The 18,606-nt window shown below is 36.3% G+C and overlaps 1 protein-coding gene across 1 annotated transcript; it reads left to right on the forward strand.

Moving 5' to 3' along the window:
- Positions 1-2,079: 2,079 nt before the first annotated feature.
- Positions 2,080-5,708, forward strand: LOC142618518 (IAA-amino acid hydrolase ILR1-like 5). The gene is made up of 5 exons (XM_075791460.1): positions 2,080-2,539; positions 2,630-2,755; positions 3,551-3,865; positions 4,373-4,501; positions 5,024-5,708. The coding sequence occupies exons 1-5, from the start codon at positions 2,192-2,194 to the stop codon at positions 5,402-5,404; spliced, it is 1,299 nt and encodes a 432-aa protein (XP_075647575.1). The 5' UTR covers positions 2,080-2,191; the 3' UTR covers positions 5,405-5,708.
- Positions 5,709-18,606: the final 12,898 nt, after the last annotated feature.

The raw sequence follows: 18,606 nt of genomic DNA on the forward strand, positions 1-18,606 counted from the left end.
TACTCAGGGTCAGGGGCTTTTGACTTATAATCCAGTAGTAGTTAAATAAAGGCATGTCATTCGGGTAAAGCTTTATTGATTGTCCAAGTTCACTGTATTGTTATTAATGTTGCTATTATTCTAAGTGTATTTAAGCTTCAAAGATGGGTGCTTACCATGATGGTAGTTTTACAATTGAAACTTACACAATATTGTTTGCAGAATATTATTAAGCTTCTTACATAGATATGAGGTGTCCTAAACCTTGATATAGTTTGGCTATTTAGAATTTGTTCAATATATTATTAGGTTCTTCTCTTTCTAGTTTCAATTAAAACCTCTCATTTCTGCTTTTTCTGTTTTCATAATTTCGAGTGTCTTGCCTCAAAAGGTTGCAATTTCCAGGTCTCAGGATATATTCTAGGGGGCAAAAAAAAAAAAAAAAATTTAAACAGTGTTTGGTCTTATCTTTCTTGCTATAAATTTGAAAGTGTTTGGTCTTTATTTGGTGTTTCAGAAAAAAAAAAAAAAAAAAAAGTTTTTGGGTGAGAGAGGCTCGAACTCTCGACCTCAGGATAACTCTTTAAGCTATGAGACCTACGCGCTAGCCAACTGCGCCACCACCCCTTGATGTTGAAATTCTCGAAAGCCTTCATATGTGATGCAATTGTGTGCAAGAAAATCCGTTTCCAATTTCCAAATCTACTATTCAATTCCCTCTTTGTTTTCCCTGCGAATGGTATAATTGTAAGAGTCACATTCAAGGTTTTCAAAGATTCCAATACAGATCCAATGATAATCATTCATCTTAAAGGCAATAATTTTATTCATGTATAGATGGTCTTACTAGGGACTAGTACAATCATAACATAATCTCGAGTAGTGTTGATACCACAATACTTTACACAATTTTTGTTATAATTCATCACATGGTGAGTTGTGAGCGATACAGAAAAATAATGGGTCTAGTCTACTATGAGTCTACATCTCCACCATTTACAGCTCATTACATGATGAGTTGTGACAAAAATTGTGTAAAATATTGTTATACACAATTCTTGTAATACAAATACATGTTTCTTATATACTTGATCTTGTATACAATTGAATAGTATATTTACTTTTTGGGTCATGTTAAATAAATCATTTTAGAAAAGTTGAAAAAGTTGTCAAAATATTAATTACTTTTTTTCATAAAAACTTATTTAAAATGATTTATTAACAAATGTTCTTAGGACATTCATTAACTTTTTATATACTTTTTTTTTAATTTATTTTTTATTTTTTATTTTTTATGGAGTCCTAGACATAATAAATTTCCAACCTTGTAAAGTGGTAATTCGTGTTCAAGTGTCGGATTCATGTTGTGTCGACTCATGGGTATTCAACTATATGGATCAACACTAATCTGACATGTTTATTAAATGAGTCAAGATTCTATAATCCTAATATGACCAATTTACTAAATGGGTCAGTTTTGTCGACTTGTTTATCAGATTTTATCAAAAAGAAAAAAAAATAGTATTAACCAAATTGATATGAATTAATTAATATAAAATTCAAAACCAACAAGTAACTGCATCACAAATAATAATTCAAGACTAAAGCACATTTTAATATCGCAAATAATCAATCATAATATATTAAATAAAATAAATCACAACAATTAATAAGTTTATACATCTAGGGTTTGAAGGGTATACTAATAAAATGTAATTTAATTAAACGGATCAGACAAATTCTATAGATTAAACACTAATCCAACCAATTTATTAAATGGGTTAATCATATCAATTCAAATATGACACTTATTAAATCTCAACTCATAACTTGCTAATTTTGTATCTTACCGTATCAAATTTACAGTTCGTGTTCATTGTTGCCACAGGAATAAGCTATGGCTGGGCCAAATTTGTACTTCTCCCCCCTAGAATTCAGATTAGGTGCAGTACTATCTACCCTAAGTAGTATTGCACTGTGTGCAATAGTTGTTGACGACTGAGATTGAAAGTTTAAAAGTCAACTTTCAATCTCCACTCTTGAATACAAAAAAAAAAAAAAAATAGTAGTCAAAAGTTTAAAAAGCAAAAAATAGAAAGTTTTTGTGCGAGGAATGTGAGAAACCTGATCCTCTCTTCCATCTTGTCCAAGATTCTGTTGATGTCGTTTTACGTTGTTGATTTTCAGTATCATTCAGGTTGTAAAAGCTAAGATGGACACACCCTTTTTGATCTTCCATTGTCTTCATCTTATATTGTTTCTCTCACTCACTTCCCTTTCTTCAATCCAGAGTTCTCAGCATCCAACTTATGCGCAACAGCTTCTAAGCTCAGCTCAGCAAGACAGAGATTGGTTAGTCTCAATAAGAAGGCAAATCCATGAATACCCAGAACTCAAATTCGAAGAGCACAACACCAGTGCTCTTATACGCAGAGAACTTGACAAGCTTGGCATCCCTTATTCATACCCACTTGCCAAAACCGGAATTGTTGCCGAAATTGGCTCTGGCTCTCCTCCTGTTGTTGCTCTTCGAGCTGACATGGATGCTCTTCCCTTGCAAGTAATCCATAATCCTTTTTGTTTTCATGTTTTGTTTGTGTTTGTATAAGTGTGTGTTTGTTTTTCAAATTGTAGTTTTTGATATGTGTAGGAGCTTGTTGAATGGGAGCATAAGAGTAAGATCAATGGGAAAATGCACGGGTGTGGACATGATGCTCACACAACTATGCTTCTTGGTGCTGCTAAGCTGCTTAATCAACGCAAAGATAAGCTCAAGGTTTGTTTTTTAAAATTGCAATGAAATGAATGAAAGTGATTTCATTCTATAAGGGTTTAGTACTTTCGTTTTTAATGTGGGTTCTCAAAGGTATGTGACAAGGACCAAAGAGAAACTACTAAGGACCGTAGAGAAACTCACTTTGTCAGCAAAATTAAGTATAGAATGTTTCTTCCTTACCAATCATTTGCATCTTGATTACACATTAGGATTAGCATAACATTCAACTACAGAATCGATGCATGTACAAAATGACCTCTCATTTGCATCTCAGAGAATTATCAATGGTGTACATATTGGGACACTACTCTGTTGCATTAGTGTTTGAACCCAGTTGTGAATATAAAGCTACTCACTTTCTTAGTTGTTTCTTGATGTGCAATTCAGCTCTCACATGTGCACTCACAACATGTTTCCTGTTATTACTCAATAGAAGGGTTTATTAATTTTTTTAGCTGGCTTGGCTGTCTACCTGATGCAAGTGTGTTCATTTCTTGATGTTTTTATGAATTAAGTTCAACCAGATCCACTCTTTTGTTGTCATGTGTTTTCAGTAATTCCAGCAAATAGGTCGTTGAGTAATAATTAATAGATAAAAGATTTAGAATTTACTTTTCACGTGCTTTGCAGACACCACTTCTTGGTGTTTGCTAGAATTCTGCCTTGCCCTTGGAAAGTTGGCACTTGTTTCTAATTAAATGTTCATAAAATATTTTTGTCTCTCTGTTCTCAAAGTTCTCTAAATTTTTCTTCAACATATGTTATTCTAAAACTCCTTTTAATTTGGGACTGAAGGGAACTGTGAGACTTATTTTCCAACCTGCTGAGGAGGCAGGTACTGGTGCATATCACATGATAAAAGATGGTGCTCTTCATGATGCTGAAGCTATATTTGGAATGCACATTAGTCCTATTCTACCCACGGGAAGTATAGATTCCATTTCAGGGCCTGCCTTAGCTGCAGTATGCTTCTTTGAAGCAAAAATAGTAGGAAAAGATGGGCATGCTGCAGATCCCCATAAAAATGTGGATCCAATTCTTGCTGCATCATTTGTAATTTTGGCATTGCAACAGCTCATCTCGAGAGAAACTGATCCCCTTCATAGTCAGGTATGTCTCTATCCTCAATTCTTTTAATGTAATCTATTTGAAAAGTTCCATACTGGGTGAGTGCTTGGTCATGGGTTTATGTACTCGTTGGCCTCTCCATATGATAATTTAAGCTTTTGGGTTGGTTGCTTATTGTAGCTTTCATTTTGCTCCATTGTGAAAAACTCTCTGTAGAACCTCAGGCTACAAAGCCTTCATCTGCATGAGTTTGACACCCCCCCCCCCCCCTATCCCAAACAAAATAAATTGCTCCCCTCTATTCTCTGCTAACTTAACTCTTTCAGGTCCAAATTGTTGTCCCCTTTAGTAACTCTTATAGAAGGTTTTAAAAAAAAAATTTGGGGGGCTATTTTCAAAATATTTCAGCTATATGGTTGTGCAAGAATGAAGTAAATAGCCAACATCTTTTTTGTTGTTGTTGTTTGGGGGGCAGGGGGGTATAGGTGACTGAAAGCATATAAAACCTCCAATGTGACGTAGAGCTAACACTTAGTTTTTTCGTTGAAGGTGCTATCCGTTACTTACGTCAAAGGTGGTACTACATTGGACACAATTCCAACATATGTTGAAATTGGGGGTACTTTAAGGACTCTCACAACTGAAGGCATGCACCAACTCAGGCAACGGTTGAAAGAGGTATATACCAGACCTTAACCTTTTCACTTTTTACTTTATTAGAAAATAGTTTTGCTGCTTCATTGGTCTACAACACAAGGTAGGACGTGAATTGTCTTTGAAATATCAAGCAATATATCTTTTGTAAATTCAATTTCTGCATAATTTTTATATTTCAACTGTTCAATACTCTTTGTTTGCATTTGCTGGCATTGGAAATCCTCCTGGAAAAGGGTGAACTGTAGTGGCAGAATCAAGCAGTTGGCTTTGGTGTATGCAGATAACATTGCAATTTTTCCACCCTAACACCGTTATTTGTTCTTGATAGTGTTTCAAGATGCACCCTTAGCTGACACTAATTGTCAGCTTTATGGAGTTATTTTAAGCTTCCTATTCCATTCTTATCCCCGTAAATTCTCTACTTTAGTAGTTCATCAGTTCCGTAGCAAACTGTCAACTGATTTGTTTCCAAAGACGAGCATTTTAATTAGAGCAATCTTTAGTTTCAAAGTTGGTGAGGTATATAACTGAGGCTGGATGTAGGTTATTGCAGGACAAGCTGCTGTACACAGATGTAGTGCATATATTGATATGAAAGAAGAAGATTACCCGCTATTGCCTGCTGTCATGAATGATGAGAAACTGCACCTGCATGTGCAGAAGGTAGGCAAACTTTTGCTTGGTCCTCAGAATGTCAAGGTGGGCATGAAAATGATGGCAGGTGAAGACTTTGCCAACTATCAAGAACTGATTCCAGGAGTTATGCTTGGCATTGGAATTGGAAATGAGGACTTGGGTTCAGTTCACTCCCCGCATTCCCCTTACTTCTTTCTTGATGAGGATGTCCTTCCAATTGGTGCAGCATTACACACTTCTCTTGCTGAGATATATTTGAGCGAGCACCAACACTCACTTGTGCCATAAAATTTTCAGAATATGGTGTTAATAACATCAACATTAATCAAGTTTATCTCAATTGATAATGTCTCTTGTTGTCAAACAATGGACCTAGATTCGAATTCCACCTATACGAAAAAGACAGTTATTAGCTTATTAGCCTGATTGTAAAGAGCAATAAGCATGTAATGAATATTGTAGGTTTCAAATTAGGGGGGAAAAACATTAATATCAGTTCCATGGTGTTGCATGTGTTTGAAACTGTCTGTATATACAAGAAAAATGTAATGAAGTTGGTGTTCTAACCAATAACTTCACATTTTCTTATGTGGATATCTGGCTTTTGCCCATTATTATTGATTGGAAACTTTGTCTGTGGTATGCAACAAAGTGGTCCAGGGGAAAATTTCACCTACAAATCTACTCATATTCCATTTAAAAATCCTCACTCTTTTCAATTTCCTCTCATTTTGTCCCTGGCCTAAAGAGAGATGCATGCAATTGATTTGCAAAATGGAAGTGTGTTTTAATAAATAAATAAATATATATATATGGTAAAATGCAAAATTGACCCTCTAAGTTTCTTCAAATTTCATTTCAATTTTCTAATTTTCAAGTTTATTCAATTAAGGCTTTTTCATCAAATTTTGTTATATGTTGTGGTTAATTTTTCAATTTTATAAATTTTTCTTCAAGTTTTTTAAACTCAAAAAATTCAATTAATGATTGAAAAATAATTTTCAGATTTTTTTTAAAAAAAAATTATAAAAAAAAATTAACGGAAATGCCTTAATTGAATAAATCTGAAACTTAGAGGACTAAAATGAATGAAAGTAAAGTTAGAGAACTGAAATGAAATCTAAAGAAAGTTAGAGGGTCAATTTTGCATTTTAACCATATATATATTAATTAAGTTAATAATGTTGTTACAAAATTTATTATGAAATATATTATAGTTCATTAAGGCAAACATTTTTTTCAAAATATTTATACCACACTAATCCTAATATTTTGTTATTTATTCTCTACTGTTTGTAATTAAATATTTTTCCAACTTATAATAAGTTTTTAGCTTTAGAGGGAGTATCGTATATTTTTTGGAAAGAACATATCGAATGTCTCTTTCAATGAACACAGGAAAAAAAAAATTATAATCTCAAAGTATCGTTTATTTTTGGAAAGAACATATCGAATGTCTCTTTCAATGAACACAGGAAAAAAAAAACTTATTGTAAGTGCACAATTGCACCTGGATACAAAGACAACTACGGGCTCAGGCCCAATGAGCCTTAGACAATAAAATTTATAGAGCGTGGGCTTGTAACCTAGATTAGAAGTGCTGAGAACTTAATAACGGGTTAAGAGTTATAAACACATGTAAATAACAAAAGATAACTAAAAAAAAACCTCCTCGGACGTAAGCCGAGGACCACTTCTGTATTATTGATATTTCTTCCTTAGAAGTTACAACTCTTAGTTTCTTTCTTTTTTGCTGATCCCCCCACTTCTCTGACCTCCACCCCCCTTAAATACTTCCTTCCCTGATACTTTTTGGACAGTGACTAGAAGTTTCAGCCCTACTGTTCAGGGGTCACTTCCCCATTAATGCGGCCAGGGAGGTAGGTGCAGAGCCTTTAATGCGGAGGTGGCAGCCTTTGCACTTGATATTTTCTTTAATACTGGTGCATCTAGAAGGTTCAGGGTGTCCCCTTTTAACCATTAGTCTTTCCAGAGTTGTGCCTTGACCTTCATAATGAAGTCTTGAGTTTTCTTGGATCTGTCCGAGGAGAAGCTCACTCTCGGCTGTACCCTCGGATCCTCGGCGTATGGGCCAATTTGTAGAGTTTAATTCTGGAGTAGGTCGGCCCTCCATGCTACAGTCCAAAGGCCCATATGCCCATTCAGGTCCTTTTACTCCCCACACTTATAATCTCAACCCTTGAATCTGAAAAATAAAATATGAAAAGTTTATGTAAAAATATTTTTTTGAGAGGAATGTAAGAGGAACTTGACCTTTTCTTCCTTTCTTGTCCAAGATTTTTGTTGATGTCGTTTTCCTTGTGTTGATTTTCATTGAGCTGTAAGATAAGAGCCTAAGATGGACTCACCCTTGATCTTCCATTTTCTTCATCTTATTTCGGTTCTCTTATTCACTTCCCTTTCTCCAATCTTAGGACTAAAGTGGACAAAATAGGACCGAAGTGAACCAAATAGGACCGAATAAGACTAAAGTAGACAGAATGGACCAAATAAGACCAAAGTAGACCGAATAGGAAGAAAGTAATGAATGGGACCAAAGTGGACCTAATAAGGAACAATGTGGACAGAATGGACCGAATTGGACCAAATAAGACCAACATGGACCGAATAGAACTAAAGTGGACTAGGGGTGGCAGTTCGTGTTTGTCTATCGGGTTCGAATCGTATCGACTAATGAGTGTCCGATTATATGAGTCAACACTAATCCGACATGTTTATTCAACAAGTCAAGATTCATCAACTTTAATGTGAACATTTTATTAAACGGGCTAGTCGTATCGACCTGTTTATCATATTTTATCAAAACGAAAAGAAAAAAAAAATCTTAGTATAAACCAAGTTGATATAAATTATGAAAAACCAAACATATAAATATTTTTAATATAAAATTCAGAACTAATGAGTAATTGCATCACAAATAATCATTCAAAACTAAAGCATATTTCAATATTACAAATAATCAATCATAATATGTCAAAGAAAATAAGCCACAACAACTAATAATTTTATATATATCTAGGGTTTGAAGGGTATATTGGTAAAATGTCATTTAATTAAACGAGTTAAACGGGTTCTATATGATAGACATTAACCTAACTCGTTTACTAAACAGGTCAGTCATGTCAACCCAAATATGAGACGAACTCATTAATCTTCAACCCATAACCTACTAATTTCGTGTTATATCGTGTTGGATTCGCGAGTCGTGTCTGATTCGCGAGTCGTGTCTAATTTTGCCACCCATAAAGTAGAGCAAATAAGACTTAAGTGGATCAAATGGGACTGAATATGACCAAAGTGGACTGAATAGGACCAAACTGAACCGAAGTGGATCTAATAGGAACAATGTTAATAGATTGGACTGAATAAGACCAAATAATACCAATGTGGACCGAATGGAGCTAAAGTGGACCAAAGAGGACCTAAGTAGACCGAATAGGACCGAATAAGACCAAAGTGGACCGAATAGAACTTAAATGGACAGAATAGAACTGAATAAGACCAAAGTAGACATAGTGGACTGACTAAGACCAAAGTGGACTGCTGGGGACCAATTAGGACAAAATTGAACTAAATAGAACCAATGCGGACAGAATGGACCAAATAAGAGTAATGTGAACTTAATAAGACTGAAGTGGATTGAATAAGATTAAAGTGAACAGAATGGACCAAATAGGAACAAATTGGATAGAATATGACCAAAGTGGATTCAATGGATTGAATAAGATTGAAGTGGACCAACTACGAACGAAGTGGATGCAATAAGACCAAAGTAGATGAAATAGGGCCAGAGTGGATTGAATAAGATTGAATGGACCAAAGCGGAGTGAATAGGACCAAATAAGACCGAAGTGGATTGATTGGACCAAAATGTAGACTGATGTAGCTCAACATGAGTTTAACAACAATAAATGCTACACTTAAACTTTTAAATATACTAGTTTTTTCCCTGTGTGTTGCATGTAAATTTTTTTAAACATAAATATTAGTCTTAAGACACCTAAAGTATTTTTTATATATGTTTTTCCTAAGAAATATAAAAAGTATTATAAAAGGGTTTGAAATATAATCTACTTATTCAAGTCCCTCTTTGTTTCGCTGAAATGGTATAATTGTAAGAGTCACATTCAAGGTTTTCAAAGATTTCAATATAGATCCTATGATAATCATCTGTATCTATATGTATCTAAAAGTTGAAGCGTAGCATTTACTGTTAGTACACTCTTATTGAGCCACATTAGCATCCATATCATTATTTTATTTTATTTATTTTCCATCTTTATTGATTGTCTATTGCAAAATTAATTCTTTGTGGCCAAATGTAATGCACTAAACGCCATCATAAATTCTAATTGTTTATTATCTACATTGAAAAGTCCTTTCAACATTGAGTGACATTTTCTTTCCATCCTAATCCACACACACACAATACATTTTGCTACTCAATCATTGAGCCACGTCATCCACTTATTTTCTATCCCTTCTTTTCTTTTTAAAACTTTTCTTCTCACTACTCTCTACAAAAAACAAAAACAAAAATCTCTTCTTTTCCCTTTTAGTCCACACCTACGGTTACACTTCCTCCAACATTTCTCTTCCCTCTTTGCCTCTTTACTTCCTCCATTACTATCTAATTCTCCATTACACTTCATCATTTTTCATAACTTGACTCTTCTTCTTCCCATTTTATTTGTACACGCCTACAGTTACACTTCCACCAACATTTCTCTTCCCTCTTTGCCTCTTTACCTTCTCAGCCTTATTTAAAAGCTGAAGTGTAGCATTTAATGTTGTTACGCTCTTGTTGAGCCACATCAACGGCCACATTACTATTTTATTTTATGTTTTTGGTTTTCCATCTTTATTGATTGTCTATTGCAAAATCAATTCTTTGTGGCCAAATGTAATGCACTACATGCCATCATAAATTCTAATTGGTTATTGTCTATATTGAAAGCTCCTTTGAACATTGAGTGTCATTTTCTTTCCATCCTAATCCCCACACACACACACACAATACATTTTGCTACTCAATCATTGAGCCACATCATCCACTTATTTTTTTATCTCTTCTTTTCTTTTTAAAATTTTTCTTCTCACTACTCTCTACAAAAAACAAAAACAAAAACATCTTTTTTTCCCTATTAGTTCACATCTACAGTTACACTTCCTTCAACCTTTCCCTTCCATCTTTGCTTCTTTACCTCCCCACTACTCTCTAATTCACCGTTACACTTCATCATTTTTCATAACTTAACTCTTCTTCTTCTCATTTTATTTGTACACGCCTACAGTTACACTTCCTCCAACCTCTCTCTTCCCTCTTTGTCTCTTTACCTCTCACTACTCTATACTTTACCATTACACTTTCTTCATCATTTTCTCTTTTTTATAACTTGACTCTTATTTTTATAAATTTAATATCATTTCTCATATTCAATCCATATTTTTACCACACAAAAACTGTGAGTACTCTCTCTCGCTCTCTCGATGAATTTTTGTTCTTTTATATAACTCTAATTAAGATTGATGATTTTTTTTAGATGTATTTTTTAATTTTTTTTTTTTTAATTTCTCATTGCAAAGTCTTCTCTCTCCATTTTATAGCTTTGGTTGAATTTTGGTTTAGGTTAATACTTAGTTTTTTTTTTTTTTTTTGAAAATAGGAATTTGAGTTTATATCAAACCGCAATCTACATGGCTATGAATTTGAATATGCCTACCAATTGTTTGAACAATAAATTATGATAAAGTCTATCCTTTATTTCTTTGTATCATTTTAATTTTGGTTAAGATAAATTTGTAATTTTGTGATGAGTTTTGATTACATGATATCTCCTTATTCCTTAAAAGAGTTGAAACTTATAAAGTTTAGTTGTATATTAGGATAATATAATACACTACAATAAAAGTTAGAAAGATATGGTTCACTTTAAAAAAATATTAATCAAACATACAAAAAATAAAATAATGATATATTTTTAGAGGTAAAAAAATAAAAAAGAATACTTGTAAAAATCTTTTTAAAAAATTGACAATACTTGAAGTAGGTGTTACTTTTTAGATATTCTACCCTATTATATAATGCTTATATATATATTCCCACACATCACATGGATTTGCGGCTAGTTCATCTTAAAGACAATAATTTTATTCACCACTATGGATGGTCTAATACTAGTACAACCATAACATGAGCAACACTAGTATCACAATATTTTACATAACTTTTGTTACAACTCACATGAATTGTGATAAAAGTTATATAAACTTCGATCTTTCATAGTATTGAAATGTATATTTAATTAGGTCGTGTTAAAGGACACCGTTAATACCCAGCTTTTTTGCAGTCTTTTACATAGCTTTATAAGAGCATCCACATCAGCTCCTTCATTTTACACATCCACTTTTACACTAAAAACTCACTTTTTCTATTTTACACATCTAATTTTACAAAACACCCACATCAGTTCATCTATCCTACCACCCTTTTTAATTAAATAATCAATTTTCTTTAATATTTTATTATTTTCCCAACTACCTCTTAAATTACCGCGCTCTCTCTCTCCCAACTCATTTCTGACTTTTGCTCTCTCTCTCTCTCTCTCTATACCCATCTCTCAGACTCTCCCTCTACCTCTGCCACTCGATCAACTCTCCCTCTTCCTCTCAATCAACTCTCCCTCTCCCTCTCGATCAACTCCCTCTCCGATCACGAGCTCAGATCACCATCCGCGAGTCCGATCACGATCTGCGAGCTCCGATCGGCGATTCGCGAGTCCGATCGGCGATCTGCGAGCTCCGATCGGCGATCCGCGAGCTCCGATCGCTATCCGCGAGCTCCGATCCGCGCTGCGAGCTCCGATCCACGGCAAGACCTACGAGCTCCGACTAATCAAGCACCAATCTGTGTTTGTTTGTGTATGTTTGTGTTTTTTTTTTTTGAGCAAAGTATATCTCTGTATATTCTGTGTTGAGAAAAAGATAAGAGAATGGAGTTTGTTGAGCACGAATCAGAGAGAGAGAAAAAGGAACAAAGGAGAAATGATAAAATATTGCATAAACGAGCTACAGTAGCCGTGTAAATATACACGGTACTGTAGCTCGTGGATGATTTTACACGATTTTACCCAGTTTTAGCTCCACTGATATAGGAGATTTTTTGCTCAAAATGCATAAAATTGAGAAATTTTTACATTATATATGATTATCCATCAACTGATGTAGATGCTCTAAGTCTTTTTATCAGACGTGGGTCAGCTTTATAGGAAAAAAGACAAATGAATAAAGAGACCAAAATACCCTTTTCCACGTCTCTCACTAACTCAAGCCTAGTCAAGCGTCTCACACAGGAAAATTTGAAAACTCATGCTTCTTTCACAGGAAAACAACACCAAACATCTTACACAAAAGAAAAAATTGAAATCGCAATCCCACAGGAAACAACCAACATAAAAAAAAAAAATAAATAAAAAATAAAAAAAAAAATAAAAAAATCACAATCCTCAGGACACAACAAAGTATCAGTATATCCAAAAAAAAAAAAAAACCCATCTCACAAGAAACAATTAACATCAATACATCCAAAAAAAAAAAACCATCTCACAGAAAAACAACCAACATCATTACATCAGTACATCCAAAAAAAAAAAAAAAAACCCATGAGAACATATGGGAGAACATAATTTTTTTTTGAAGGAGACGAATTGGGTTGATGGACGGGAAATCAAGGAGGAGACGAACTGAGTTAGAAAGGAAAGTTGTGAAAAAAAAAAAATAGAAGACAAGGAAGTTGAGCCAAGAGTTTCAAATGGGAGAACATAAAAATTTTAAAAGAAGAGAAGGGAGAAGCAGAAAAGGATGGAAGAAGATAAGTGTAAGGGTGATGGGATATACGTGTGGTTGATAAAAAAAGGAGAAGTAAAAATAAATAAATTAATGTAAAAGGTGGCTTGATGGGATACGTGTGTAAGGAATTTTATTAAATAAAAATTACAAATTGTATTACAATACAATAAATTATCATAAAATTTTCACAAGAGTTGTCAAATCTCTCATATGTGAAAAGAAAAGAAAAGAAAAGAATAAAATATTAGATTAGGATTTACCACAATTAAAAACAAAAAATATTGTGAAAATATTGTCACATCTTATTGTAGGACAATGTTTAGCTACGAAATTAGTTGTAACTTTAAATTACAAAATTGGTTATAATATCTTTTTATTAGAGGTGAATTTTGACATATCCACCATTGGATTACATCTTTTTCTTATATCTTTCATGCTTGCAAAATTTCTTAAAAATTAAAAATCAATAGTTATGTCATCAATAATTATGCATAATATATGCACTTTATTTTCTGAAAAAAAAAATGCATAATAAAATATAGGCTTATAGATCAAATAGTAAATAATATTTGATTAATACAAAATTTGGCATGTGTATTAAGAGCATGTAGCACATACAATTTATCGGTTAGATTTTGAAAATATATAGTAATGTTTATTTTACTGAGTAAAGTTGTAGCCTTAAGGTATAACTAGTTTTTTAGCTAAACTTTGTCCTTATTGTATCTCCAAATTTTTTAAATTAGTGCTATCTACCATTAATGAAAAAGAAAACCTAATGAAAAAAAGATAGGAAGATCAATTAAGAAATTAAAAGACAAAAAAAGAAGATGAAGATTTGTAACCAAAAAAGTAAGGAAGGATAAGAGAACATAAATTCACAACCACATTAAAGGAAACTCAAATTTTAAAATTTCTTTTTCAACTCTGTACCCTCTATTTATTTTACTATAAGAGGCTAGGGGTGTCAACCAAGTCGTCGATCCGCCAAAACCGATCTAATTCAACCTAACCTATCGGTTTGGGTCAGTTTTTAGAGGTTGGCAAGTCAGTAAATTTGCCTAACCCAATCCACCTATATTTAATATATATTTTAAAAATTATTATATAATTTTATTATTTATTCTTTTGTTTGTATCGAGTTAGGATAGAGCTATATGATATCTTACTAATTTTGAAGCACTAACAAAATAGTTTGTGTTAGTTTGGTAGTAGGCTTAGGCTTAGGCTTAGTAGCCCGATCTAGGTTGTGTCAAAGTTGATACTTTAAAGACCAATAACATTCACTTGATACTTTAGGGATTAAAACACTGGTAGATAAATATTAGGGACTAACAATGGATTAGAGTTTAGGTTTGAATTCCTTATAAATGGGCAATTTAAGCATGATTTAAATTTCTTCAAGAATATTTAATTTAAATTAGTATTTAATTAATCCCTTATAAAAATTTAGGTATTGAGGGGGGTAAGAGTTATTAAGTAAACAAATGGGCTTTGGGCTTGATCAGTTGGTACCAGTTTGTTTTTGTCATTGGGCCCCTAAGCTCACGAGTCAGCCTATACTGCAGAGGTCCGAGGAGTTGTCCGAGGATGAAGGTCTCCTCGGACAAGTCCTCCAAAGACCTTGGGATTTGCCAAGAAGGTTAAGGGCAAAATCCTGGAAAAGACTAATGGGTAAGAGGGTGATCCAAGCACCCTCTAAGATGCAAGGATTTAAGATAAATATCTAAGGAAAAGACTGCAACCTCCACATTAAAGACCCTGCATCTACCTTACTGGTCGCATTAATGAGAAAATACCCCTGAACAGTAGAATTCAGCTCTCTGGCTATGATTCGAAGACTTTAAGAAGATGGCGGATGAGACAAGTATCTAAGGAAAAGATTTGTATGACACGTGGAGAAGCCAGTGTAGGAGAAGCATATAAGGAGGCAAGAGAGAGAGAGAGAAGGAGGGGCATTTTTTCTTCTGCTAAACAAAAATAGGAACTAAAGATTGTAAACTTTAATCTAGAAAGAGGATATTTATACAAATCATCCTCGGCTTACGTCTGAGGAGATCTATTTTTTATAATTCATTCATCATTTGCACGAATTTTAGCATTCCAACCTGTTAGTCGAACTTCCAACATCTCGAACCTAGATTTCAACCCATACTTTACAAATTTTATTGTATAAGGCTCATTGGGCTTGAGCCCAACATTCGTTTTTGGGTTCAGGTACGATTGTGCACTTAAAATTGGCGCCGTCTGTGGAAATCTAGCATTGAAGGAGTTGGAACATCATGGCAGGTTTAGGTTCACACCATGCAAAATTTCAGGGATCACAGCCCGAAGATCTTTTTGAGCGCCAGAGGAATCGAGAGGGAAGTGTTCATACTGCATACCATGGTGCGAGTCACATGCGCAGCGGAGGCAGCCCCATCCAGGAGGATGATGCCAAGGCCATGCAGAGGGAGATTAACCACCTCAAAAAGAAGCTACGCCGTGTCAGACGAAGGCGGACTTCACCTCCACTTAATCCTTCTTCAAAGGAATCTCGGGGAAGCAGTTATAGTTCAAGGTCATGGACGTCCCCTAGCAAAACCTCCTCTTGTGAAGAGGATGACTTACCGGATCATAGGCGTAGAAAGCCCCCTCTAGGGGCTTGGGGAACGACGCTATGAGTCGAGCGTTGCACCAACTCTCCAAATCGCCATTCTCACGGAGGATTGAGAATGGAAGGCTCCCCAGGCGGTTCACCCAGCCCACCTTCACCATTTACAACGGCCGGACAGACCCGGTGGAACATGTGAGCCACTTTAATCAGAGGATGGCGGTGCATTCTCATAATGAAACCTTGATGTGTAAAGTTTTTCCTTCTAGCTTGGGACCTGTTGCTATGAGGTGGTACAATGGACTCAAGTCGGGGTCTGTCAGTTCGTTCGGGGAACTTACTAGGGCATTCGCGTCTCGGTTCATTACGTGCAGCAGAGTTCCTCGACTATTGGACTCGTTGTTGTCTATGGCCATGAGGGAGGGGGAGACGCTGAAAGCATACTTCGATAGATATTGGGAGATGTTTAACGAGATAGATGGAGATTTTAACGAGGTGGCGATCAATACTTTTAAGGTGGGCCTTCCCACTGATTATGACTTGAGGAAGTCCTTGACCAAAAAGCCCGTACGGAGTGTACGTCGCCTCATGGACCGTATAGACGAGTACAAAAGGGTTGAAGAAGATCAACAGCAGGGTAAGGGTAAGGCGAAGGTTATCCCTCAAGAGAGAAGGGATTTCAGGTCGGACAGGTATCACAACAATAAGCCGAGGAGAGATTACTCTAGGCAGTCTGGCTCAGCCACTCCTCAAACAGTTAATACTGTATTCCGAGAGCTAGTACACCAATTACTGGAGAAAGTACGTAAGGAACCCTACTTTAGATGGCCTAGCAAGATGGAGGGGGACCCTACGAAGCGAAATCAGAAGCTTTTTTGCCAATATCATCAGGATGTGGGTCATACTACTGAGAACTGCCGGACCCTCTGGAACCATTTGGAGCAGCTTGTTGGCGAGGGGAAATTGAAGCAGCATTTGTACCAGCCTAACGGGCAAGGCAGTCAGTCCGACTCGAATAATCAGAAGAACAACTCATCTCGGCCGTCCTTGAGAATGATTAACGTTATCTTCACCGCACCTGGCAGGACCGGTTCTTGTCCTACCAGGGTGATGGCAGTTTCACACTCCCAAGCCGAGGAGTTGGGCTCGAAGCCGAAAAGGATTAAAGGGAATGTGCCAGTCCTAGGGTTCTCGGAGGAGGATAAGGTGGGAACCATCCAACCCCATGATAACGCCCTGGTGGTCACTCTGAGGATAGGCAATTATGATGTAAAAAGGGTGATGATTGATCAGGGCAGCGGTGCGGATATCATGTACCCTGACTTATTCAAGGGGATGAGGTTGAAACTGGAGGATCTCACTCCTTATGACTCGCCACTGATAAGCTTCGAAGGCAAAGCTGTCTTACCAAAGGGACAGATTCGATTGCCTGTGCAGTCTGGCTCGGAAACAGTCGAGGTGGATTTTATCGTGGCTGATGTGTATTCCCCATACACGGCCATCCTCGCCAGGCCTTGGTTGCACGCTTTGGGTGCTGTTTCCTCCACCTTGCATGTTAAGGTAAAGTTCCCTTCGGGGGAATTCATCGAAGAAATTCTTGGTAGCCAATCAGTGGCAAGGTAATGCATATCTGCTGCAGTATTGCATCAGTCCTCGGCCGGAGAGGACTTATAATAGTTAACGACTCCGGATGCACCCGAAGCGGTGACGTCGGAGGAGACCATGTGTGAAGATTTGGAGAAGTTTTTGGTAGCTGATAATCCCAAAAGGTTCTTCCAAGTTGGGGTACGTTTACCACACCAAGAGAAGATGGAATTGGTGGAGTTTTTAAAGGACAACATCGATGTTTTTGCCTGGGACCCCTACGAGGCTCCGGGGGTTGACCCAAGCTTCATTTGCCATAATTTGAATGTCAACCTTGCTATTGTTCCTAGAAGGCAGCCACCTCGGCGTTCCTCCAAAGAGCACTCCGAAGCTGTTAAAGAAGAAGTGCTCAAGCTCAAGAGGGTCGGGGCTATTAAAGAAGTTTTCTACCTGGAGTGGTTGACGCACACAGTTGTGGTGAAAAAGAAGAACGAAAAGTGGAGAGTATGTGTGGACTTCACAAATTTGAACAAAGCCTGTCCAAAAGATTCGTTCCCGATGCCACGCTTCGATTAGCTTGTGGATGCCACGGTCGGACATCCTCGGATGAGCTTTTTAGATGCCTTCTAGGGCTATCACCAAATCCCTTTGGCGGCGGAAGACCAGGAGAAGACTGCCTTTGTTTCTCCAATAGGGAACTATCATTATAAAGTGATGCCGTTCGGGTTAAAGAATGCAGGGGCTACTTATCAAAGGATGATGACCAGAATGATTGAGTCACAACTTGAAAAAACCATTGAGGTATATGTGGACGATATGGTAGTGAAGAGTAAGACAATACCCACGCACGTGAAAGATCTGGACGACACCTTTCAAATACTTAGAAAGTACAAGCTACACCTTAACGCCTCAAAGTGTTCTTTTGGGGTAAGTGCCGGAAAGTTTCTAGGCTACATGGTGACTCATAGAGGAATAGAGGTGAATCCGGCGCAGGTCAGAGCCATCCAAGGTTTATAGCCACCTCGGAATCCAAAGGAAGTTCAAAAGTTGACCGGAATGATCGCTGCTCTCAGCAGATTTATCTCTCGGTTAGCTGACAGGTGCAAGCCTTTCTTCCAACTATTGAATAAATGGAAAGGATTCCAATGGTCCAAGGAGTGCGTTTTAGCTTTCCAGCAACTTAAGGAATATCTTTCCCGGCCACCGATTATGTCTCGGTCGGAGGTTGATGAAATCCTATTTACGTACGTAGTTGTCGCCGTCCATGTAGTCAGCCTGGTCCTCATAAGGGACGACGGCAGGGTGCAAAGACTGGTCTATTATGTCAGCAAATCCTTGAATGAAGCTGAGGTGCGTTATTTACCCTTGGAGAAGGCACTTCTGGCCGTAGTCCATGCTACGTGAAAGCTTCCTCACTATTTTCAATTTCACACCGTCGTGGTTT

Source organism: Castanea sativa, chromosome 12 (assembly GCF_040712315.1).
Source record: "Castanea sativa cultivar Marrone di Chiusa Pesio chromosome 12, ASM4071231v1".
NCBI lineage: Eukaryota > Viridiplantae > Streptophyta > Magnoliopsida > Fagales > Fagaceae > Castanea > Castanea sativa.

What these genes read in the sequence shown, in the direction of transcription:
- LOC142618518 (XM_075791460.1), top strand. Translation starts at nt 2,192, where the DNA reads ATGGACACACCCTTTTTGATCTTCCATTGTCTTCATCTTATATTGTTT. An exon ending in AACGCAAAGATAAGCTCAAG is followed by an intron (nt 2,756 to 3,550) that starts GTTTGTTTTTTA and finishes TTGGGACTGAAG; the next exon opens with GGAACTGTGAGACTTATTTT. An exon ending in TCAGGCAACGGTTGAAAGAG is followed by an intron (nt 4,502 to 5,023) that starts GTATATACCAGA and finishes GGCTGGATGTAG; the next exon opens with GTTATTGCAGGACAAGCTGC.